Source organism: Athene cunicularia (genome assembly GCF_003259725.1).
Source record: "Athene cunicularia isolate RWA chromosome 4 unlocalized genomic scaffold, athCun1 chr4_part2, whole genome shotgun sequence".
Classification (NCBI taxonomy): domain Eukaryota; kingdom Metazoa; phylum Chordata; class Aves; order Strigiformes; family Strigidae; genus Athene; species Athene cunicularia.
The window spans coordinates 3,818,578-3,844,464 of NW_020799099.1; the positions used below are offsets into that span (position 1 = coordinate 3,818,578).

The following is a 25,887-nucleotide window of genomic DNA, read 5'->3' on the forward strand; positions in this document are numbered from 1 at the left end:
TTCAGTCAGATAGAGTTTTTAATGTAAGAAAAAAGAAAAGTTTTGTAACTTTGTCTACTCAAACAGATGAACACACAATTCAGTTTGCAACTGCCATTGTGTACTGCAAAAGACAGCACTGAGAGATTTTTCAACTGTTCTCTAATTGGGTTTTAATGAAAACACTATTTTTCCTCTGAAAACTTTCTGAATACAGAAGCCAGCCTCAGTGACAGAACGAGTTGTTTCTGCAGTATAACAGCATGATACACAAAACAATCTAATGATAGCAAAATGCCTTATTCATACAGTTCTAAAACATATTATCTGCAAAGAATCGAAGAGCTAGGAATCAGGAGACACTAAATAATACCAGTATTGACCACTATTTTCTCTGAACACAGCTATTTTCCTTTATAAGGATATGCTGATATTATTTTACAAAAGGCAGTATCACGATCTGCATTTTACAGGTGAACAAAGCGAATATGGAAAATAACCCAGCCAAGGTCATGTCATAGACAGACACAGAGGCCAGTGTTCAGAATGACAAACTATCCTGCTTCCCAGTAAAATGTCTTGTTTCTGACAGAGCTATAAAAATTTCCAGAGTCTCTGTTATTACTTCAAACTCCAGCTCTGCTGCTTGCTTCTTGCTGATGCTGGAGTGCCAGATGTGAAATGACAGTGTCTGTGAAATAAATAGTTGATCCCAAGAACTATATATTGCTGACATCAAACAAGGTTTAAGGATCTTAAAGTTGGTTTTAAGCGTTTTGCTTACCTGAAACCTTCTGTATGACTTCATTTACTTCCTTCATGAACACTTTTTGCACAAATACTAAATGATTTAAAAGATCAGTTGTGAGATTATGTTCAAAGGAACCAACCTGCAGAAATATAAAATTTTAGAACAAAACTTTAAAACAGTTACTATACCTATGTTTTCAAAACAATGCATTTTTAGTTTTCAGGTGTATCTTTTCAAGTCCAATTACACTGTTACTGGCATAAAAAAAAAACATAAAATAGTTTTGTCTTGCAGTTTTTCTGCTCTGAATGCCTATCAGAAACCTGAAGGACATACATTGTTATATGAAAAAGTTTATTCTCCTGCTTAAGCCTAGCTTAGACAATAAAATACAGGACTCGATTAGGGTTTATGGAAGTATGCAAAATGCTACTTAATTCCAAATAGTAAATCATTATCAGGACAAAACAGAAATAAGCTGTCAACCTCTAACAGTGCATTATGCTAGTTACTGTAAATGATGAACAAATTTACTGATATCTTCAATGGTAAACTTATTATGTGTCCAATCTAATCTTAAAGAATATTCCTAAAGGACTGGAGTCTTCCTAAGATTTTTCAAATTTGCCGTTAAGATTTTTAAAAATAAAATTAAAATACAGATATTTTCTAAAACTACTTGGACTTGGCTTTTGCCTATGCTAAGCAGCCCTTCCCTTTTGTTTTACATGCTGAAGAAATTCAAACACCCTAAGGTCTTTCTTCATCCAGGAAATAACTGAAATGGGTTGAACAAAGAGCAGCACCTAATTAAATTTCTCCTGTAAAGATGCAAACATCAGAAGACTCAATTACAAACATGCTAGACTATTTTTCTGACTAAAGAAATACAGTTAGTAGAAAAGCCCTGCTTTTCCCCACCAGCTATGTTTCTTTTAAGCAGCAACACTTTTCTTTCTGTGAAAAGTAACTGTGGAAATTGGTACACAAACAGAACTTTTGAGTAGAACACTCTGTATCAAACAAAATTTTATATCATTTACTAAGGTTACATATAGCTTCTCCTATCTATGGAAAAATAATACAGTTATGAAACAATAAAGTTGTTTTTAATTTTTTCAGGGTTTTTTGCAAAATATATTACATTATCTGATGTGCTGGCATAAGCTTTCAGTTTAAAAATCACACTTTATTTGAATCATCAGCATAATATACTTTTGTCTGCTTTATTGATAAGAAACACTGTTGTTCAAAAAAAGTTTCTAAACATAGCTTTAGTATTTATTTGTACAAAACCACATATTCTAAATCCTCTGATACAGTGGTCTTGAATGCTTATATGTTGGCTGCTCAAACTAAGGATTGACAAAGTTCTATTTCAGTGTCATGCAATTAAAACCACTGTATTTGGATCAACCTGTAAACCTGAGATTTCTAGAGTAAACAGATTATTAAAATAATATGTAGCTGCACATACAGAAATAGAATGGAAATAATTCAACAAGTTATCAAAGATGACTACCATCTTCAACACCTACTTCAGCCACACAACGCAAGTAGTTCCCCTGTAGATAATAGCCTTGCTTTGCAGGTAGTTCATCTATGCTCCAAATTTGGTCTGAGTAAGTATCATGTTCTTCCATGATATATTTGCCTGACATAGTGACAGGAGGAAGGTTGAGACTTGCTGAAGGAGGAATGGTTGACATATCAGTGGCAGAGACTTTTGAAGTGAAGCGCAATCTGTGACTTGGAAGTTCAAAATTAAATCTAGTTTGGGCACCTGTAAAAGGAAGATGGGGAAAGAAAAGCTATGAACTGGCAAAAGAATCTGTTATTTATCCTTAAATTTAAGAACACTTTTGGAATTTAAAAAAATAAAATCGTTAAAACGTTACTGAAGTGCACAGACCTCTAGAGCTATATTCACCTGCATGATTATGGGCTTTCTTAATTTTTAAAGAAAATGAAGACTTCACTGTAATTAGATAGAGAGTCATAAAAACCACCTCATCTGTCCTGAGGCCCTAATAAAAGTATTCTCATGTAGCCTTACAAATCAGTATTTATTTAATCAAGGATCATAAACTGATTTGAGCAGTCAGAGGGAACCTTCCTGGAAGGAAACGACATATGAACGTATACATGTCTTCATCTGCTCTTGTATTCTGCATCTGGCAACTGTGTAAACAACAATGGTGTAAACTCCCTACATGGCCCCATCTGATTGAAGTCCACATTCAAAAAACAAAGCTGACAGTAACAGATTCAAAGCTCTAGCTATAATTCAACAGAAATATTGAGTCCTTGTGCATCCTTCTAGCAAGGTCAAACTAAAAGACATAATGTTTTTAGTTTCAGAGAACTGTTACCTGTCATTCCATGACTCCTCATTCTTCCCATTTTATATTCTGCCTTTAGAGAAGGCAAGAGTGCTGCTCCAATAGCTATACCATCTATCATGGCACTGAATTTAAGAACTATAGGCTTCTTTTCTAATCCTTCTGGCAGCTGTGGAAATTCATTTGTTTCAACAGGTGTTTGATTAATACTCGTTGGAGTTTTTTCAGAGGGCAAGGGTGTTGCAACATCTTCTTTGGTAGGCTGGGTTCTATTTACCAAGACAAAGATGAGAAAATATTTTTTGTTATTCTAACATGATATATGACTAGCTTGACTCTCCCACATACGTTCAGAGTAGCACAAGCCCATAATTGGATGTCAACCAGCAGCATCTGGAATTGCCAAGTAAGCAGCACTTACGCAGTTGATGGTTGCCTGATGAGATCCGAAATCTGCTTGGAGAGCTGGTGAGAACTGCGCACCATCATGCTGTGCAGTGTGGCAGGATGCTGAGGAATGTTGATGCTGATGGCTCCAACTTTGACCACAGCAGCGTTGTTTGTTTTCAACCCTCTCTGGGCACTATACAGGGCCTGGGATTTGGCAATACTGCATTTCACGACAGTTCTAACAGAAAAGGAAATCGGATTTATTTGCATGTCTTTCAAAACAGTTGCAGTTTTATGTTAAAATGGTTTTTTAAGTGTTAGCTGAATTTTAAAGTATTCATGTAAGTGATTTTGTTTCTAAGCTACATACACATTCCTTTTTCTTTCACTTTACACGGACAGATGCACTACATGCCACAAACAACTACATTTAAGAGAACTACAAGTCATGCGTTGCAAAAATACCTGTTAAACTGTTATTCCTGCATAATGTAAGATCATTTGAGTTTACAGACAGTAGGCTGCACATACACAAACAAATTTTCACACACAGAAACAAAAGCCTTCCATTTCAATTCCTTTACAGGAATAATCTTGAATCATCCTCTTCATAAAATGACTTAGTAAAATCTGATTTTAGCATCCAAAAAGGTCAAAGGAGAAAATACTTGCTTAGCAATAAATACAGAGCAAGTAATAAATGTGTTTGTGAATTAATACTGACATTTAATTGATACATACTATTCCAAAATATGAAGTCTAAACATTATTTTAATGTTAAGGAGGATATGGTTCACAATGGTTACCCAAGATAAAAATATAACTGCACAAAGCTGACAGTTTTTTATCTCAAAATGAAATGTTGGCATATCAGAATTCACTAAGCTCCTATTAAAAGAGATACATGGGGTAACACATTAATGTTTCTCATCTAAGGTAAATTACTGGAGGGTTACCCAATGGAAGTATATTATGTAGCCAGCACAGAATATTACAGCCTCAAACAGAAAAACACATAGTTGTGAAGGTGCAGTACATCAGTTAAAATGTCTGAGAAATAGGCTCTATAAAATTGCAACATTCAGTGAAAGTTTCTCAAAGATTAATTTTTAAGGAGCATAAATAAATACTTCTTGTATCATGATTTAAATTGTTCTGTAGACAGTCTGGTTGCATGGTGAAAGCTACAATATTCTATGAATTCTACTCCCTAAGTAATGTTTCTTTTGTGAAGCCCTAACACAGAGCTCCTTATTCTGATGTCAAAATATCAGCTAGCCCAAAGCATCCCATGTATGGAAATACAATTACAAAAAAAATAAATTCATCTTTCTGCTTATAATGAAGAAAATGTACACCACTGTAATGCAACCACAGGCCTATCAACAGCAGATTAAATTTACTGAAACCACAGAAACATCTTCAGATTTTCCCAGCTACGGAAGAGCTACAAGCAACCTTAAGCAGTTATGGTTTCATTTTTAGGGTAGACTGCCCTCAGAAACTATTTCAAAATATTTTAAGAATTTACACAAATATGAAGGAGGAAACAAACCCTATTTCACAAGTATTTTCAGAGGAACATTATACAAATAAACATTACTTCAGAAAAGGACAGACTTGTCTTTTAAAGAGATGGATTAAAACATTATTATTTTGCTGTTTGCTTATTTCCTACTCTCTTCCTGCTACCATTCTGACTGAACTATCATGAGGCCAATCAAGAATACGTTCTTTCTCCTATCTATAAAACAAAGTACTAGTACATTACCTATTCAAATATCACAAAAACAAATTTCGACTTAAGGGAAGTTGCAAAATCTCTTCCTGACCTCTACCAGATGTTCTAGTCTTAACCTATCTTTGTGTAGAAGTTAAAACTAAATGTAGTTGGAGTTAAAACTCTGTACTGAATTTCCAATTGATTCCAAACATGGGAATTCATCCAATTTTAAACACTTACTTAATTTAAAAAAAATATAATATAGCTGATACAGGAAAATCACATTTCAGCAAGATTCTGTGCTTCTCTGCTAAGGCATTTCCATATTTCTGTGCTTCTCTAAGGCATTTCCATATTTCATGCAACGAATGAATTTCACTGTCACTCATCTGGTCTACAAAAAGCCTGCTTCGATGACAATGAAATGCAGAACAACTGTGTGGTTACACTTTTATTTGGAATAGGCTCTGCACGTTATATGTCTGCAGTTTGCTTACCTATGGTAATAGACCTGTAACAGATCTGGCTGAATATTACTTAAGTCATTAATTGATATTTAGTGGTATATAGCAGTATGCATGCGGAAGTAATTCTATGTTCTTACATCAATTCCCATCAAGTCCAATGATGGACTCTCCAGGCAAACTTGTGGAAAAGGTCTTTGTTCCAGTACAGAACTGGCTACAAGGCCACTAATCAATCTAACAGATTTTTGGGAATGTTAGAAAAACTGGGGGAGGAAATGTCAGCAGGAGGCCTATAACACACAAGGAACTATCATGCTGAGTCAGATGAAAATTTGGGCAGTAGCAGATACTTGGGGCATAAAGTGATCCTTTTCTTAATTCCAGACATCAAGAGTTTACTTTTTGAGCCAAAGGCTGTATTGTATTCACGACTCACCACCAGACCTATCCTACATGGATTTGTCCAATCCTTTTAATCATTTATACTTTTGTTGACCACATCATCTGTTCAGTGATGCACTATGCAAAAAAAAAAAAAGTACTTTCTTTTGCTGGTTTAATGTTGCTACCAGACAAAAAGGAAAAAAAAAACAAACTGAATATTTCTTCACATCACTTGCAGTTTTATAATCCATCACAACTCCTTCCAGGGCTACCATCTATAAGGACATTTTAAAAGTTAATCCTGTATTATCACAACACTGAACATACACAAATGCTGTAACAAACAGCAGTTGTACTAAGCACTACTAAAAGATAAGCACTAGTGGTCTAAAGCAGCAAATGAAACCCACACTCAGAAAACGGCTTTGGGAAAAATAATGAAAAGTACAAAAAAAAAAAAAGAGCCACCTCACAATTTTTGGCTACATAACTTTTCTTCTCAGATTACTGCAGGGTCATTGTGTAATAGGGCTTCTAGGTCGTCAGTGTACCATTTCCCAGCCCGACCACTACTCCAGTGAGACCCTCTGGAAGTTAGAAAACAGCTAGAAAGAAAACACTGCCTCTTTTGCTAGAGAACAAAACCTACATCATAGGGATCTGGGGGACATGAAGAGGGTCACATTCATTAGCGGTAGATGCGTAGACTCAGTTTTAAGGAACACATTTTGTGTTAGCTTAACCTGGTCAGCATGCCTTGTAATTAAACCCTGCACAGAGGTAAATAAAGACAAAACAAATGGTCCTATCCATGCCAAAATCACAACAGGTACTACCACTCTAAGAGCAGCAGTTCCTTACAAAGTTCAAAGCAAATCTAACTTGTTTGCTCCTTTACATTTAACAGCATGATTACACCTCATTAAGAAAAAAACATAGAAGCAGATCTAAAGAACTTCAGAGCCAGTGAAACCATTCTAGCATTACATTAGTGACCGTATAGTGTAGTATCTGCCCCTAAAGCTACATTTTTAACATTTACAAAGGCTTTTTTTGACAGATATTTAGCAGGCTATATTAAAAGCTTATCTAGGTAATATTAGATGTTAAACTGAAATGTATTCAAGCAACATCTGCCTACACAATCACACACAGTAGGAATGCAGCCATTAGCTACACAACACAGAGTTAATTGCAAGACTATTAAACATAATAATATGACATACAGAAACTCTTGTTTGGCTGTGCTTGTAGGAGATGTAGGAAAATCCTCCAGTCTACAGATGAAGATTGAAGAGAAAGCAAGGAAAACAAAAACAAAGCAAATAAAGAATAAACATTCATGCAAAATTAGTCAAGTTAATTACTTGTAACCCACAATATGACACTTACTTTCAAATTTACCAGTTTGAAGGTTTTGGTTTTGTTAGGGACTGTCATTTGCTGTTGTTAAAGGTATATCATTATTTCCCCCTCTTTCCTTTTATACACTCCCTATATGGAAGCTCAGTAAGATGATGTAAAACAGACATGAATAACCTTAGTCACCTTCAGAAATGCTACATGGCTGTCAGATTAGAAACATGCTTATGGGAAGCAATTTAGCTGGGGACATTATTAAAATTCTATATGGTTTAAGTTCTATATAGCATCTTCCAAACTGAATAGGAATTAAAAGGAGAGACTCATCACATTAATTAGCTCCTTTTCTACAGCATTAATATTCTAAAACCAGATCACATACTGAGGGTTGCCCAGCTGACAATGAATGCATGAGGGTGATCTACATTGAAGAGTTGTGGTCCAACTGCTGTTTTGCAACTCTAGCAGAAAGAAGTTCAGCTAGAAACAAAGAAAAATAATGTGTGTCCTTTTTCAGTCTGTGAGCCTCGTAAAAAAAAAAAAAAGCAACAATGTGGATGCTGAGCAAGTCATTCAAGATGTTCATGCACAAAAAGTGATTCTCCCCCCTATCCCTGCCAAGTTCTATCAATTATATAAAAGATGGAGAATGGATATTAGAACTGTAAAAATAACAAAGAACCATGCATCATGGGAGTTCAAAGAGGTATCTATGCAAGAAACAACACAGATCTTAAATGGGAATAATCAACATCAGTAGATTAAATAACTCCTAGAAATCTTGTATGGTTTAGTGGAACCTATATGCTTCAAAAAGCAATCAGAAGCATAGGAGAAACAATACACATGATGTGATAGAGCTTCTAGGCGTATGCCACATGGAATAAAATTAGTACAGAAAGCTCTGCTTTCGTGAAATTTCATTTCTTTCTCTTTACAAGAGGACCTGTCACCTATGACTTTTCAGTCATGTCACCCATTTACACTGCGATCCTACAGTCAGTTCTGAACTTACTAATATCTTTTAGTAGAAATAGAAAGGAACAAGAGTATTCATAATCATGGAACTATGTCCAAGACTTGTGCGACTGGGTGGCCTAGACTGAAGCCTATTAATACTTTCACCATATTCCTTCTCAGCTTACTCAGGTAAGCCTTTTCTAGAATAGCCTCCTATCAACAGGCACATGCAATTAGCTCTACAAGTCCAACTCAAGCCCAGTTCTGCAACAGCGGGATAGTTGCCACCAAACTCTATGACTTCACAGATTCCACCTAAAGACATATCATCAATGCTTTCTCCATATTAAGCTACATACCTTTATTGTCACACACTTCTATGCACTTGAACAATTTAAAACTATCAGGCTTCACACTTACTGGATATTTGGGGTAATTCCCTCCAGCAGGACGATATTGACACCTCCTATGTGAGCAGTGGCACATGTCTCAGTCATCTTTTGATGTAGAACATCTTTAAGAAAAAAGATACTTAACAGCATTTCATTCAGTAAAATACTTCCAGGTATGCCTACTGTTTTAGTAGCTAGTTAAGCAGTATCAAGTTTAAATTGTGACAAGAAAGCTTTTGAAAATGAAAGGAGAGGCTATTTTCTAAAAGAATTTCCTTCCATGACATTTTCTGAGAATCTTCCATCCTTTTAAAATCCTTCAGCATCCTACTAGGAGTTTTTAAAAGAACTTGTTGAATGTTATTATGCTATTCACACATGGATATAATGTACGTCAATTTACCAACAAAACATATTACACATACATGCATACGCATCGGTATAGGTATACACACACATCAACATGTAAAGCTGCCATGGAATTTCGTTACAGAGTACATTTCAGCTTATCCCACCTTTCATTTTTTCTTTCAGGGTGAAGCTGCCATGGATTCTCTTCAGTTCAGATTCCATCGTTAGACCGCCAATGTCTGCCTCCAGGTGGGTGCGGTTCACCATGCCTATTCCAAAGACTATGAGAGTCACATGCTGTGGCTCTGAAGTCACCAGGCTGCGCTTCCTCTGCGTGTCTCTGCCATTATCCTGTTCATTCTCAAACACCACTCTACAAGCAGGTTCAGTCGGGCTTCGAACACCTACACAAATACAAAGGAGTTACTTAAGGATACTTTACAAGAAATCCTTGGCATATCTGATTTATATTTGTATTTGAAACCAAGGATCATGTATCTTGTACATCAAGCAAACTCTTCAGGCAAATTAGCTGTGCCTCATTTATTCCACTCTAATAACATTGCAACTGAACCAAATCCAAGATACAAAAGGGACAATAATGAGTGATGAGATTTCATTATTATTCACAGATATATTCATATGTACGTTATATGAGTATTCATATTTACAGGATTTTACTGTTATACAATAAAAATGCTCTGACAGTTTCCAATTGTCCTGGTTTGGTTGTTGGGGTTTTTTTTTTTGATCATTTCACAGTCAAAGGTTCTTATCATTTAGTTTTGGATGTTCCTTTTCAACACTTAGAGCATAAAAACAATGTAAGAAAATTTACATTTTCTGCAGATAACAGCTGCGGATATGATACTCTGTGCATGAAAGATAGCACCCTCTGTTTAACAGAAGCTCTCATTTGACACTTTCTCAGTTTTTCATTCTTTATTTAAAAGAAGTCCAAAGAAAATATGCCTAACTAGTAACTATACTATCCCCCGTATATCTACAGCAACCTAAGAGCATCATTCTTTTTGTTGATTATAAGTCTCAAATTTACTCTGCTGTGCTAAAATACTTTGGAAATAGAGAGCCATGATTGCCCCAGATCTCAAAATTCTGGTGAAATTATATCCCAAACACCTGTAATATTTGCTGGACTTTACCAAAAACAGCACTTCACCTCTCCTTCTCTCAAAACTAGGTTCACAGATAATTTTTTTCACTCTGTCATTCCCAAAGCAGAAATTATCTCCCTCAAGACTGCTTACATATTTTCTCAAAATGATAATATACAGCATTTCCAGCAGCCACTTGAAAACAAAAGAGCACCTAGGAAGGAACAAACTCAATCCACTCTGTGCACAATAAATCAGAAAAGTTAACCTTTTAACACAGCTCCACACACAATGCAAATCTAGATTAATGGAGCTGCACAAGAGTATCAAGGGACTCAATCTGAAACCAATCAATTAACACGTATCTGACTAAGTCGAGGACTGAAAGAATCCAACCATACTATAAAGCCAGGAACATTATTTTTTTCTTTTGTACACCATCTTGGTGAACTAATTACAAGCTCCCCCTACATCCTCACCACTTGCCCCACTCTGATCCAAGTCAGATGGGGTGGGCAACTTTCAAAAACTGCCTTATTATTTATTAGAATTATTATTTAGAAGAATACATTATTATTTATTAGAATTATTATTTAGAAGAATACATTAAGCAGAAACACACTCTCCATTATTTGGATTCATGAACTGGTTTACCTGTTGGCCCAAAAGTTTCAGAAGACTTTTCTAAAATCCCAGTTGGATCAGAAATGAGTGAATAGAAGTTCAATAGTTTATACATATTTTGCCAGCACTCAGCAGAAGGTTCACTCTGTTCCGACACGGTAATAGAGTCAGAGTCATCCATATGAATAGTCATGTGGTCAACTACATCTTTTGAACCTTTCCTGGACACTTTAGAAGTTCTTCTTTCTGACCTCCCCAAGGAATTCTTGTTTCGAGACTCTTTTTTATTGTTCTCATTGTTTGTTCGTTTGTTCTTGGTGTTGTTCACTCTGTTACCTCCATTAAGACTTCCTCGAGAGCTTCGACTGAAATCAGAAGAGCGGAAGTCTCTGTGTTTGCGGGTTTTAAAAGTAGGTGTTGGAGAGGCTGATCCAGCTGTGTATCTGCTAAGCTTGATGTCTGTCTGTGTGGCTTTGATGTCATCAATCATTGTACTAAACTGATGAATGAGACGAACCAGTGCCATATCTACATGTTGGCTTATAGATTGGCAAGAAATTGTAAAATTACAGTGAAAAGTATTATAATAGCGTTTATTCAAGTCATGAAAAGAAAGGGCATTGGTGGAGTTATGAGGTGTGCACATGGATTTCTCCATTACAACAGCACTAATACTGAAAGTTTCTAACATCAAAGCTGGTTTGAATTCAAGAGGAGGAAGATTGACAGCTCCTTGCCTAAGGAAAGAAAAGGTACAAGTTACTACTTCGTTTCTTTTTATGGGAGTCAAATACTTTTTTACACAGTGCTATGTCTAATTTACTGAAACCAACTTTTTAATTCCCTTAGGATGCCACCTTCTTACCATAGTTCTAAACATAAAAAATTAACTTTGATACTTTCACACTGCATGCTACAAAGACAGTAATGATTCAGTTCTAAGTAAACTCAGTTTGGCATGCAATCTTTCCACCATAACCTAAAGCTTTGCCCAAAATCGGGAGGGGGGGGGCAGGGGGAAAATTCAGCGTTTACACCAGAACTAACAACCTCATTTACAAGATTCATTACAAAACAGTACTTAAGAGCCTCTCAAATTTCCCCACTATTATTCTGACCAGCTCTCCCCTCTACAGTCTCCAATTTTCAAAAGTAGCTGAGATTCAAATACTTAAAATTTCCAAACCATTCCAGAGGAGTATTTTTAAAAAATTAAAATTCTAACAGAAAGACAAAACAGGTAAGATTAAAAGAATAAAGGACTGCTCCTTATTCTATGGATGTGCTTTGGAATTTTATATCTTCAGATGAAAAATCTGATTTCTGTTCTTTAACCAATATGAATAGTTTCAAATCTCTCATAACATACCTTCGAGCTCGCTTGCTTTTTCTTTCCTTTGCTGTATCTGAATCAACAATATCTGCTCTTAGGCAGTCCAAAGTTCCTGAGAAGGAAAGGTACTCTCCAAAGTACATTCTGTAGCAGAGTGGCATTGCATCCTGAGACTGAATTCCTGTGTAACTTAGAAGAGGTTTGAAAACAACCTACAAAACAAAACCCACTGATTTAGTACTTATTGTCTAGATTATTCCTATATTCTTGCTCCAGCATTTGTTTATCTACAGTATTTATAGGGTCAGCTACATAATATGGAACATTAAATTTTACTGACAGTGCTGTAAAACAGAAAGAAAGGGGATAAAGAGGAGAAGCTTTTATGGACTTTCTGAGTAAAAAGATTGACTTCAGCAAGCTAGTATTGAATGCTTAGCTATGGGAGCAAGGTTTCCGCATCTTCCCCTCAGTAAAAAGTACTTTGGAGAAGTAGGTTAATCTCATAAATGCTCCAAAATGTTATTTGAAATTGTAAAACAATGCTCCATTAATCACCATTCATAAAGTTTGTTATGGGATGCCTCAGAGGTTTCTTGACCCTTTCAAAACCACGGCAACATTTTCATTGCGCTTTTTTTTTTTTTTTTTAAAGTAATAAATAGTTTTGCACTCCAAAATACATCAGCAAACCACACTTACCTGTGCATCTGCTAGCTGGACAGCAGGAAACCCCTGGTTACCCTCTTCCACACCTGCAATGTCATCCTGACTGGTGCTGTGCTGTGAGTGTGTGCCATCCAGGGTGTTCTGGTCACTAGACAAAACTGTGTTGAAGTCTGAAGCAGAGGGTATAGTGGGAAGATTGGGTGCCACACCTGAAAAATAAATACTCATGGAACTCTAACACCACAGCAAATTTTAACACCACCAACTCTATTAATTCAGCAAGATTAATTATACAGAAACACATGCCATACACAAAGAAAGTCAGAGCCCTACTCAGGTCTATAACCTCACAGGAGTGACATTCAGGATAAAGAAACAATCTGATATTGCTGAAACAGGTAATAGAGATAGTCCAGCTCATATCTGGAAAGCACAAAAACATGTTTATGTTTAGTCTCAAAGCTGAACTGAGAAAGAGCAAGGATTCCAATATTCAAAACCTTTATTACAGAAATAGCATATGCAAAATAGATTTAAAATAACTAACAAAATCCAAGGAACTCTGCACCTGAGGATGATTTTATGTCTGATTTTTTGGCAGCTACACATGGTTTTGGAAGCTACTTTCACAGTTCCAAATCTAAGAAAAAGCTAGATTTTTAGAGTCAGGGTGAGGGAAATGAAAACAACAGTTTTGCTTAACTCACATTTGTTCATTTTCTGGTTTGCTGACAAGTCCAACAAGTAGTATTTAGGTCTTTTGAACTCAAGTCACTTGCTCAATTACTTTCAGAAACAATGAGGTAAACACAGGAACAGCCAACCCAGAATCATCTCTTAAATTCAGCTGTATTTAGCAATACCTGTTGGAAGACTATTGTGTCCAGATTTGGTGGCCGGACTTTCTTGTACTACACTTCCTCTGTTGCCCACAGCATTTGACATCCAGTTATAGAAACTCACAGAAGATGGTTCAGACAGCAGAGGATGTTCAGATAACATGTCTGTGGCCACAGTATTTCCTATACAGGTAAATCAGAAGCTTTAGCATTTGTTGTATCAAAGTCAGCAAGAACCAGGAATGCAGCATAATTTTACTGACAATATATATTTACTATAAGATCAAACTTAATTCTCAAGATTTTTCCAGTAAAGTATGTGTCAAGCAGCACTGCAGGTGCTACCACAGAAGTTATATTATGACACTAATGGACGTTGCACTAAGTTTCTTTGTATTTGTTCATCCCTTAAAGGAAAGAAGTCATAAACCAAAATACCTTTTCTTCTGAATAATATTTCATTCCCTGACAGCAAAGGAGAGAGGTTTTAGAGAAAATGCAATATCAAACTTATCTGTTTTTCTTTATATAAATTATGACAATGCACTGTGAACAATAATACAGAAAAAAAAATTTCTATGTACATATTTCAAACTTCTACAAAACACATTTGTTCAAAAGACCATTACTAAAAAAATCTGCAAATTATTACACACAAAAGCTACTGCAACGTTATTTTTAGTCCACTTTTTGAGCTACTTACAAAGTCAAGAAAAAATGACAAATACAGAATGATCACTTCATTTCCTTATTCATTCAAAAAGACTCAAATAATTATGTATTATACTCAAAAAGTAGTAAGGCTAAGTAAAAGGAGAATATTTAATTTGTTTTGATAGTTGTAATTTCTTTTCCCAACCTGATGTACTTGCTGTTTGCTTCTAGGAAACGGCACAGTGCAGTGATGTCTAGGAACTGCTATTAAAAACTGTGATTCTTATTTGGAGGGAGGGGGGACATGGGATCTTAAACAGAAGTGATAACTTGTAGAAAAAATATAGCACCTTTTCTAAATCATTAATATAAAATCAATCCTCCCTTCCCCTCCCTTTAGCTTACTTACGCTACATCATACCTGTTCTTGTTAAAGAACTACTTTTAACTGCAGTTGTACTTCTTTGAGGAGTCCCTTCCAAAAGATTATGCAGGCTAGGAAAACTCCCAGTGAGATAGCTGAGCAGACTCTCTTTTCTTGGACTTTCTTTGACAGCATTTCCAGAACGGCCAACATGCACTGGTGAATCTGTAGCTGTATCTCCGCTAGTGTAACTTAAGGAATGATACGGATGTATACCCTTGTGGAGAAAAGAAAAAAACTAATGAAGTACTGTATAAACCGCAAAAAGTAAGTGACATTTGGTCTGAATATGAGATCAGAACACAGTAAGTGCAAAATTCTCAATCCTGCAAACTTTTGGACAAATAGCACTTCAATTGGGTCAAGTTATACATCATACAGGTGGTGTGCATAAAGGTGCTAATGAATTCTCAAGTATTATTTTTATGTGTAAAAAGCCAAACAAGTTAACAAATGGAACTGCAGATGTGTAGAATTTTGTCTGCAAGTCTGCAGAAGGAACAGTGCATACCACTGAATATAGCTTCATTTGTATAAAACACTTCCACCCCTAGTATAAGTAGAAGATGAAGAACAGAAGCTGGGGACTTCTGGCACCAAGAGGGAGGCTCCTGGTCCACCTAAAGACTTTAAACTGTGGAACAGGTTCTCTGCCCTCCAAATCAAAGAAGTGCTAGATGTGCATCCAAACAAAGCAATCTGGGCCACTTAACCCTAAACCATGCAAGACCACCAGGAGGGAGCAGTAAGTGATAGTAGTGGGTGACTATCTGACAAAGGGGACAAATGTGCCAGCATATGCTGGGGGATGACCAGGTGGAAAGCAGCTTTGCAGAAAAGGAGCTGGGGATCCTGGGGTGGACACCAAGTTGAATATGAGGGAGCAATGTGCCCTTGCTGGGCTGTCCAGCTGGGCTGCATTGACCAGTAAGTTGCCAGCAAGTGGGGGGAAGTGATCCTACCTTCCAGCTCAGCACTGGGGAGGCCACACCTGTAGTACTGTGTGTCCAGCTATGGGCTCTCCAGTACAAGAGAGAAACACTGGAGAGTCCAACAAAGGGCCACTAAGGTAATTAAGACCTCTCATATCTCTCATATGAGGAAAGGTTGAGAGAGCTGGGACTGCTCAATATAGGAAAGAGAAAGCTCAGGGGGGATCTTATTAATCCATGTGAATACCTGAAGGCAGGATGCAGAGACAGTGAGGCCAGGCCCTTCTCAGTGGTGCCCAGTGACAGAGGCAACAGGCACAAACTGAAACACAGGACTCTGTCTCCTCCTGAACATTTGGAAACACTTTTTTATTGTGAGGGTAACTCAGTACTATGACAGGCTATGGAGTCTCCATCCTCGGAAATATTCAAAAGCCATCTGGACATAACCCTGGGCAACCGGCTCTAGGTGGCCCTGCTTGAGAAGGGCCTTGGCCAAGATGACCTACCCAGGTCCCTTCCAATCTCAGTTATTCTATGAAAAACCACAGCTGAAAAGGAATTGGTACAAGCCACCAAGCTGCCTAATATACATATAGAAAACAATGAATTACTTAGAAAAACAAAACAAAAACAACCCCCCAAATCCACATTCACAGACTCTTTCTGTTCAGAAACTAGGGATAAAAATAAAATCTTGCCAATTTCTGAACAGCTTGTGGAATAAAAAGACCACACTAATTTTACTACAAGTTACTTGAGAGCTTTATCAATCTTAAGATTTTGTATAATGATAGTTAAATCTTCATTTGTGCTTCCATAAATAGACGAAAAGCCATAAGTTGATGCACATCCTTAAATGATGTGTATATATATTGGTTTTAAGCATGGCTCTTAAGGTATTTGGCAAGAAAAACAATAAAAAACAGATACAGAAAATAGACCAACTGATCAAGCATCACTTTTATAAGGTAGAGAGCATACCTTCCATGTGTTACAGTTATAGTTAGTTATAGTTACTTTTTAGGTAAGTACTTATTCACCTGTAACATACAGAATTGCTTCTAAACAGGGCAGCTACAAACCACTTTCCTCTTGTTCACAGCACTAGAAACTTACCTTTATTTTCAGAACAGAATCACTGTGAGTGTGAGTCTTGGATAATTTCCTCATGATCTCAGCACCAGTTACAGGCCCAGAAGAGCCACCAGCAGGTGGAGGGCGATTAGCTGTTCCTTCTAAGAGCATTGTATGCTCACTGACAGTAGCTGGAATCAAGCAAAAAGTTTTTCTCATTTGTATATATATGGGGAACCAAGATTAGCTATTATTAGTATATTTATTTACAAGCAGTCAGAAACTTCCAAATTCTCACACACACACCTACACAGAGCTGTCTATGTAATTTTAAGACAAATAAAACCTCAGACATGGACCTACTGGATTTTGTTTAATAACCCAAGTACAAATCTTTTTGTCCTCCTAATGGCATACAACTGTTGATCCAAAGGAAAGTTGTCGAGTTTCATTTTTTTTTGCTGACTCTGACATTGCTGATCATTTTTTGAATTAAGATTTACATCTGTATGAATTCCATCTACAAGTAAATGTATACAAGGCAGCAAAATTGCTGTTTCAAAAATTCTTGGTGAAAAATAGAGTAACATGGATTGGGGGGCAGGGGGAGAATTAAAATACTTCACTGGTTCTAACAGTCTTTTTCTGCTCAAACTAGCACGTATTTTAGGGAAGGGGACAAAAATTTCCATCATGATGTCTGATTATATACAAGTTTCACCCACAAACATCTCTGGTTTTGTTCTCTTTAAGCTGATAACTGCTGCCTGTTTTTGTGGGGGGCTTTTAAAATTATTTTTTCCTCAATGTTTTGCAACTGTTACTTGAGGAAAGGAAAACATAAACACTGTATTTTTGAGAACAGTCAACTCAACAGACAACTCAAATTAGCAAAAAAGAGTGCTCCAACATGTATTTATGCCCTTTCTCACTGTGATTATGACTTATGGCAGCTCTATATCAAGTAAAAAGCTAAATCAGTAGCTCATGTTAAACTGGCAATGTGTAAACTGGAAACAGAAATCTACCACATCTGAAGCAGTAAAAATGGGGGGGGGGGGGAAAATATCTTCACAAAGAACAGTAAGGTAGGTAGGTTTGAAGCTATTCCTGTGAGAGTTCATAGAATTGCACGTTACAATTTTTAACCAAGGTCAGAAGCTGCACAACAAAATCCTAATTACAAGCTAACAGATAATTAAGTTGATATATTTTGTGCAGTAAAGTAACAAGACAAAGCATGTGAAAGAAATCTCCTATTTTGTTTTCTCCCAAACAAGTAATAATTATTGTAATAGTATAACTCTCAGCAGCAGCTTCAAAATGAAGATGATTCTAAGAAAGAAGCTTGATGATTCTAAAAAAGAAAAATATAATGTATTCAAGAATTAAAATTAAAGAAGATACAAATGCTCTGAGAGGACCTACTTGTGCCCATGAATTTTTATGGAGACAGAACACAAATACCTGCATCAAATTCAAACTCTGCTCCATCAGCACTTGTGTCACTCTGAAGACCCCCTCCATTGTCTAATCCAAGTCCATCTTCATGGTCATGGCAGGCATTTGTCTGCAATTTCACTGGCTGAGTTGGTCTATGTAAGCTGACTCCTTTAAAGGCTGGGGTCACCACAATGAACTTCATCCATTGCCTTGCTAAGGCAACTAGACCTTTCTTTAAGGTTACTAAGGCAGGTAGACCATCACTCTTAACAAAAGAATAAAATAAAATTTAAAATGCATACCACATCTTTTTAAAGTAAACGACACGTGTCAGAACTGTGTTAAATCTTTGGGCTCAAGGTGCTTAGGACAGAAACATGCTGGCATCACACAATGTCCATTCAGATATAAAAAGTCATAGTGCTAAGAGCTACACTGATGACAGTAAATGCATTCATCTACATAACCCAGGACGTCAAAAATAAACAACAGGAACAGGTTTATTAAGTATGAAACTAAAAGTACTTAAGTAATTATAAGGCTCTGAACTATAGACTAAAATTTACAACAGTACTAGACTGACTGTAGATTCAGAACTAAAATTAAAAAGTTGAGGTATCTTCCATTATTGGTAAGCAGTATTTTAAAAACATAAATCTGAGGCATAAAATAGGGATTGCTTTGATTACATCACTGAATTGTGCTAAAAAAATATTTGTATTTTGACCACAAATCAAACAGTGCTATTTCTGCCACAAATTGTGCTATTTCTGATCACTGGCCTCTCACCTGAGTATGTTGAAAAAGGTATTGTTTAAATCTGACAGCCATGGAATTTGATTATGAAAATAACACAAAATCAGGAACAAGCACTCCTCCTTATGCCTAATATACTTGTTCAAACAATTTTTTACCACTACAATCCAGACGTTTCCATTCTAAAGCCACCAAGAAAAAGATAAGATTCTTAAGCTTTAAAAGTTTCTACAAAACTAGCTCTTTTCTTAAACTGCCTGCATTATCCAAGTATTTCTAAAAGACATGAAAACTAGTTCTGAGGACAGCATGTGGAATAAACTAATCAGTGCATGCACTTGCCTTAATAATTGAGATTTATTCAGTTTACAAACTACAGATGCAAATTTTTACTACTTTGCTGTTATCTTCAAGAAAAATGAAATCTGATAAAAAAGGCCATTAATCAAGACATGCATTTTTTGGTTTATGATCTCTCATGTATTTACTAATAAAATAACTTGTTAAAAAGTATGCATATACATGGGCCACAACAAAACCAGAAGACCTGAAAGAAAATTAAATGAAAGAAGACATATCTACTTATCAATTCAAAGATATATGAGTTTGGGTTATATTTTCTTGTTTGTTAACCTTCCCTAAACTGTTACCTAAGCTAAAACATTATAATTAGTTCCTCTGAAATTAACACACCGAGTTATTTCCACTTTTACAAAGTGACTCACCATGGTGGCATCCTCAATAATGGAGTAGTTTGCTTGATGAAGGTAATGGTGCAGTATATTACACAGTAAACAAGAAGGATTTTCTTGCAAGAAACGAGCCACTTTGGTAAGCCTGTTGTACTTGCTTCTCAGAGGAAAGTGCACGCTTTTATTCTAGATTTAAATGTAACAATTTTTCACATGTGAACATACTTGCAAACAGAATGTGTTCATGAACTACAAGATTTCACCTATGATATCACAAGCTTCTAATCCCATTTTGAACTTCTGCAACAAAGATTTGCCACATGAATACCTACCTTATCTTAATTGTATGTAAAAAATCATGCTTGATGCTTATTTATTTATATGAAGTAATAAAACTGAAGGCTGGATTCAAAGTGCAGACTTCGCAAAGTTACTTCCAGGCTAACAGACATATGCACACCTAGCTGAGATTTTTGAAGAAACTGTTTATTCCTAGTTAAAGAAAAACAAGGCACTTTCCTAATTTGGTTTAATGCTAGAAAAAGGGTAGGAAACGAAATAAGAAGGGAGGTAGCAATAAGACACTGCTGCAAGGCATGTTTTTGGAGTACAGCAGAAAGTTATCCTGACACTAAGCTCGTCAGTCTTACAATGAAAGACAGGGTGTCCACAACGGGTATCGCCTCAAAATCTTCCCACTAGATGGTGCCAAGTAAACGAAGAGCAGAAAATGTCTACACACGAGAAAGCTCTTTAGCAAATCACAGTAACACCCAATTTGTCATAAAAACTCCACCAATCCCAGTTTTCAACAGAAAATTCTGCGTTTCTTGCTAGAATATTTCACCCTCAGTATGCTTGTCCTCCCTTCTGCTAACAAACGGGTCCAATAAACACAATGATTCAATACAATGCAGGAGCACAGATATTCATATTTTTAAAGATACCCTGAATGTTTCAGAATTCAACACGTTCTCATATTTCATAAAAAATACCAGATGCTACAGCCATATTTATTACTTCCCTTTCAAAAGAAGGAATCTCCAATTATTTTACCTGGAGATGCACAAGAAGCACAAGACTTCCTCACTAGTAACAGCTGAAGCTTTTAGCTTCTGAAATTTAGATTTCTTACAAAAAGCACAGGTAATGAGTTCTTGTTACCAATTCTGGAAGTAAAGGCTCATAAGGGGTGCTATAAATTTGTCAGTGAAAATATCCAGAATCCCAAACAAATATATTTACATATTACACTACTCTGTTCCAATGTAGTTATTGATTTTATAAAATGTTATTTACCTCTAAAGCTTCTGTCATAATGCAGCCCATAACAGCACAGATTCTCAGGGTTCCTTCAGTTTCTAGTTTATTTAATGACGATTTCACTTGATCAATGGGAACAAGCCAAGCACCAACTGCAGGCGTTGCAGTACTCAGGAGGTTCAGCTGCCTATCGAGAAACAGAGAAATTAGATATCAGCAGTGGAGATTAGCAAGATTTTCTAATGCTATTATGAATGACATTCAAAGAGGTGGAATATGACAGAACAAGGTTACAAAATAACAAACGCAGCCCAGAACATGAAAATTGGCTGTCCTGGTTTCAGCCAGCATAGAGCTAATTTTTTTCTTCTTAGTAGCTATAACAGTGCTGTGTAAAATCTAAAATTTTCATTTCCAGAGACGCTTCAGAAATTATTGAAATTAAACTCAGAAACTACCAAATACAACTACAATTTAACAAAGCAGAATTGTCATGTCTTTTCTTTTAAACTGGGTAAAATTATACCTTGAAAATATATGGGCTGGAGAGCGCACATTGGTAGGGGCTGCAAAACTAAACCAAATTTCTTTGATTGTTAACTTCATGCTGCAAGAGTCAGGGGGAGGAGGCATCAAAGGTATATCTTTTTTTAGGTCATCAGATTCAACGCCTTCATCCTTATAAAAGGAAACACGAAGTCAAAAGTGAAATTGTTTTCTAAAGTGATTACACTGAAAGACACTAACGTACCATACTGTCCACTACTCATAATAGTTTCATATGTATCTAAAGAAAAATAAACTGATGTTGTTCATCAATTCTCCCAAGACTATACCAAGAGACCTTGCAGAAAGCTGAAAATATAGCATGCAAGTAGACAGTATGAATGCAGTTGGCAAGCAAGACATCCGTTAATGTTAAATTGTCAATTTTTTACTGTGAATGTTAATCACTTAAAAAACCCCCAAACCCAACAACCCAAGACCAATCATTTCTATACAGTATGTATGTACCTGCTCATCTGAAACTGAATTTCCATTAATATCTGAAGAGGGACTTATTCTATCACAGGGAAGATTATCATCAGATACATCAGTATTATAGCCACTACCAGTTGGAGAATCTGAAGAGTTATTTGATGCAAGCAATCCACCTCTCTCTGTATCTCTTGATTTACCCATGACTCCAAATGTATTATACAATACTGCTCCAGATTGTCTTCCTCCTATAAAAGAACACATACCTAGACTGTAAATGTTTGCCACGCACAAACATCTATAAGTTACGTCCCACAGAAAAGATCTGCACTTAAGAGGAGTAATACATACAATTTTGGTTAACCAAGATGTATTACCATTTTTCACAATTTATCACTACAATTTTTATACAATTTAACAGCTAGTTGTAGAGCTTCTGATACATTTGTTCTAAGTAGACCAAGAGTACTCATATGAAGGCTGTTTTTAAACACTATTCTCTGAAAAGAATAACTTGGATGACAGAAAATACATATATACTGGGTTTTTTAAAAATTTTTAAATCTGGCTTTCCCCTCCCAAAGCAGAAGTCTGGCCCTATACGCAGACACTTACCATGGATATGATTGCAAGGTCAGGATTTAAGCAATGAGTGAAGGTGTCAATTTCTACCTTCACTTTAAGTTCAGAAACTGCTGAAATCAGTTCATATGGAATTATTTCATACACTATTAGAAGCAGTATTGATTAATAAAACTTCCTTTATTGTCTAATCTACTTTGTGAAACAATTTTACAACAGACATGTACTGTTTTGTATCACCTATAATCAGCAATTTCTATCCAAATAATTGCTAAACTAGAAACAACAGAATTGTTAGCAGTTTCATAAAACAAAATAATATAAAGCCTATATAAGCTTTACCTTTTATAGTTAAATTTTCAATTCCACACTCAAACATTATCCAACCCCACTTCTCTTGACTAGGACCAATTCGAGTTACATCTGGAACAGCTTGTTGATCTGTTTCATCCACAAAAGCAAACTCATCCAACTCTTCCAAAGTAAAAAGAACTTTAGATTTCCCAAAAGGAATAGCTGTTATTGCACAGGTTCCAATATCTGTGAAAACAAACATATTTACCACTTTTTTACACAATGAGAAAAACTTTACATCTTTAATAGTTCTCTGAAGTTCACAGTGGTTTGGGAGCATTGTCCCTTTGGTATCCCTCAAACAGGAGGGCAAAAAAATGTTTAAAAAATTTAAAATTGAAGCATGAGCAAGAAAGAAAGAAGCATAGAAACGGGAAGAAAAATCTTGCTCCTGGTATGTTAATATGGGCAGGGTAACTTTTAAGTTTGTAAAAAAACAAGGGTCAAACAACACAAAGTTAAAGCTTTGAGACATTCCTAATCCTAACACATCATGGTTCCAAAGACATGTACAAAGAAGCTCTTCAGATTTTTATCTGAAACTGGCAATTGGCTGGAAACTACTTTACCAAAAAAAACACTCTCAAGAAACACCTAACATTTAATAGGAACAAATGACAGCGATATCGACAGTGCTCTTGGATAATATGTTTTTTTAGAAATGCATTTGGTATTAACTACAACATACTTGAAGGATATTTAGAAATAAAGGTCTAATTTTAATTCAAAGACCACTTCTTGCTTGGAAGCGTGTGTACGTCTCTGTTGGGAGGATGTAAAGCACTAAGTCTCACTCTTCCTAAGAAAATACAGACTCAAGCAGATCTTAATTCATTATGATCTTTGTTTTCTAAGATCCAGGAGGGTATTATGCCACCTTGATTTCTTTGACATTAGGTCATAGCTTAAAATAGAAATCCTTTCTTCTAGTGACATTTCCAAAGGAACATTTTAAATAATTTTATACCTACTGACTATTAACTTACACACAAAGCTAAACATCAAATATCTGAGGAAAAGAACTACACTGAGTCAATTTATATCCCTTCCAATTCTCACTCTCTGCCCCCAACTTATAACAGCCATCACTTTTGAGGCACCCCTAGAAAGACACTTCTCAAACCTTTTAAATAGAAAATGACAAGTTTTCTTACTTAGAATTCAAAAATTACTTGACCTTCTGGAATGTCTGCAGCATACCTAACACAGGACACTACTGCTAAGATTCTACCCATAACCAAGTAAAAACGGAGTTAGCCATTTTAATGTTCTCTTATTGCTTTTGTTTTCTTCCAAATTCATTTGCTCACACATCTTTGCAAGTAGGTTTTGGGAGGTTTTTTTTTGTTTATTGTGTGGTTTTTAATCATACTTGATTCACAGAGCACTTTCTCAGGTCTGAAAGATTCCTATTCTTTATGGGACAGAGTGAAACATGACACTCGCTCGTAAAGGTCTCATGAACCAGTTTTAACAAAAACTGTCTCTGCTTTTGGTCATCTTTTTCAGCATCAGGAGTTATAGTCGCTGAATTTAATGCATAGGCTCTTCAAGGAATTACCTTAACACAAACTAGAAGGATGACAATTGGGTAATATCATTTCCAGTTTTATAGTCACTATAGTTCAAAATCTACAGCCTGTCATGCTGAAATTGCCAGTACAACAGGAACATTATAGTTACCTTGAAATTGTTAGAAAATAGTAAGAATGCAAATACGCATAATTCATACCCCGCATAGGAGACAAAAAATGGTAGCTGAGAAGAGATCACCTGGGAGGAAGGGAGCCCAGGTCTGAAATTCTGCTAGTGCATGTCAATATTTGCAATACAAGCCATCAGCCACAACTGCTTAGAAGTTCGTCTTAATAGTTTTCATTCTGCCTACATTTAAATCTAGTACTTTAGAGAATAACAGAAAATAATTCAGATTAACTATCCTAAACTCTTTTCAGAGAATCTGCAAAATCTCCATGTTCAAGTGTCTCTTTATCTGTGTTGATAAAAAAAATTACAACCAAACTACAAGGTCAAGGCCAACTATACCCATTTGCTTCTATGAAAACTGTCATTTCCAAAATTTTAAAAAAGGCTTACCTGTTGTGTCAAGGCCTCTAAGTTGTCCGTGAACACGATGGATGTTCAATTTAGCAGCAATTTCTTTTCCTTTTTCTGCTCCAGCATTTGATCTGAGTGAGCCAGAAGACTGGGGCTGCATTTTACTGGTTTGGATGTAACGATCAAATGTGACAGAATTCCTCCCAGTTTCTGCACTGTTTGAAGTCTCCTCAACTATACCCCTTGGAATAAAGGGAGAAAAAACAATTAAGCAAATCTCACATAGACGTATTTTGTTTAATTACTTTTTAAAATATTTTAAGTGACATTGGCACAGTAGTGTTAGGGAGAACTCTGCATAACAGAAGATACATATGCTTTGGTAGAAAAATACTGAAAAATTTAATTTTATCCTGTATGACATATAAGCAAAAAAGAGTTAAAACTCAAGTTCCTAAATTATTCTTGAAGGGTTCCTCCAGTTCTTAAAGAAACTGCAATTCTAATTAGGTATTAGATGCTAATTTATAAAACAGTGAAGAATTTTATTGCTTAACTTGGTCATGACAAGTTTTTCAAATACTCATTAGAATGGCAAAAAATTGGCATCACTCCAAGTCTTTTGACTAACTTAACAAGAAAGAGTCACAAGTAGTGATATGTGTTATTCTTACCTATTCATACGAACTTGTGTAGCAATTCTATCAAAACACAAAGCTACTAATGAAACGTGAGTCACAGTTTTGCCAGAAGAAACCCCTGGGGATTCATCAACAGATGCTTGTAGTAAACACAGGTTCACCTATACGTAAAATTCCCCCAAAGAGTAAAGAAATTTAGAAAAACATGTCACATTAAGTATACATCACTAATTTCTGATACAATCTTGTCTTATACTTCTCAATAAAATGAAAAACTGAAAGACAAGACTATCACACCTAGAAGATGTAAAAACATAAAGACATGGCAGTCAGTTACCCTATAGTGGTTGTT

At 35.9% G+C, this 25,887-nt stretch overlaps 1 protein-coding gene across 9 annotated transcripts in view; it reads right to left on the bottom strand.

Moving 5' to 3' along the window:
• KIAA1109 (KIAA1109 ortholog) overlaps window positions 1-25,887 on the bottom strand; it is a 116,779-nt gene that overhangs the window by 40,469 nt on the left and 50,423 nt on the right. For 5 of the 9 annotated variants that reach the window (XM_026847373.1, XM_026847370.1, XM_026847372.1 and 2 more), the window contains exons 32-53: window positions 25,569-25,696; window positions 24,934-25,136; window positions 22,825-23,022; window positions 21,937-22,148; window positions 21,449-21,600; window positions 20,959-21,109; window positions 19,693-19,845; window positions 18,236-18,476; window positions 16,811-16,959; window positions 14,757-14,976; window positions 14,120-14,146; window positions 13,706-13,864; window positions 12,876-13,051; window positions 12,210-12,385; window positions 10,871-11,577; window positions 9,266-9,505; window positions 8,779-8,872; window positions 7,263-7,313; window positions 3,494-3,700; window positions 3,103-3,341; window positions 2,269-2,513; window positions 764-869 (exon numbers count right to left, since the gene is read on the bottom strand). In XM_026847373.1, the coding sequence (XP_026703174.1) occupies window positions 764-869; window positions 2,269-2,513; window positions 3,103-3,341; window positions 3,494-3,700; window positions 7,263-7,313; window positions 8,779-8,872; window positions 9,266-9,505; window positions 10,871-11,577; window positions 12,210-12,385; window positions 12,876-13,051; window positions 13,706-13,864; window positions 14,120-14,146; window positions 14,757-14,976; window positions 16,811-16,959; window positions 18,236-18,476; window positions 19,693-19,845; window positions 20,959-21,109; window positions 21,449-21,600; window positions 21,937-22,148; window positions 22,825-23,022; window positions 24,934-25,136; window positions 25,569-25,696 (4,234 nt within the window). The remainder of the gene's footprint in view (window positions 1-763; window positions 870-2,268; window positions 2,514-3,102; window positions 3,342-3,493; window positions 3,701-7,262; window positions 7,314-8,778; window positions 8,873-9,265; window positions 9,506-10,870; window positions 11,578-12,209; window positions 12,386-12,875; window positions 13,052-13,705; window positions 13,865-14,119; window positions 14,147-14,756; window positions 14,977-16,810; window positions 16,960-18,235; window positions 18,477-19,692; window positions 19,846-20,958; window positions 21,110-21,448; window positions 21,601-21,936; window positions 22,149-22,824; window positions 23,023-24,933; window positions 25,137-25,568; window positions 25,697-25,887) is intronic. The other 4 variants (XM_026847371.1, XM_026847367.1, XM_026847368.1 and 1 more) reach the window with 3 other exon arrangements.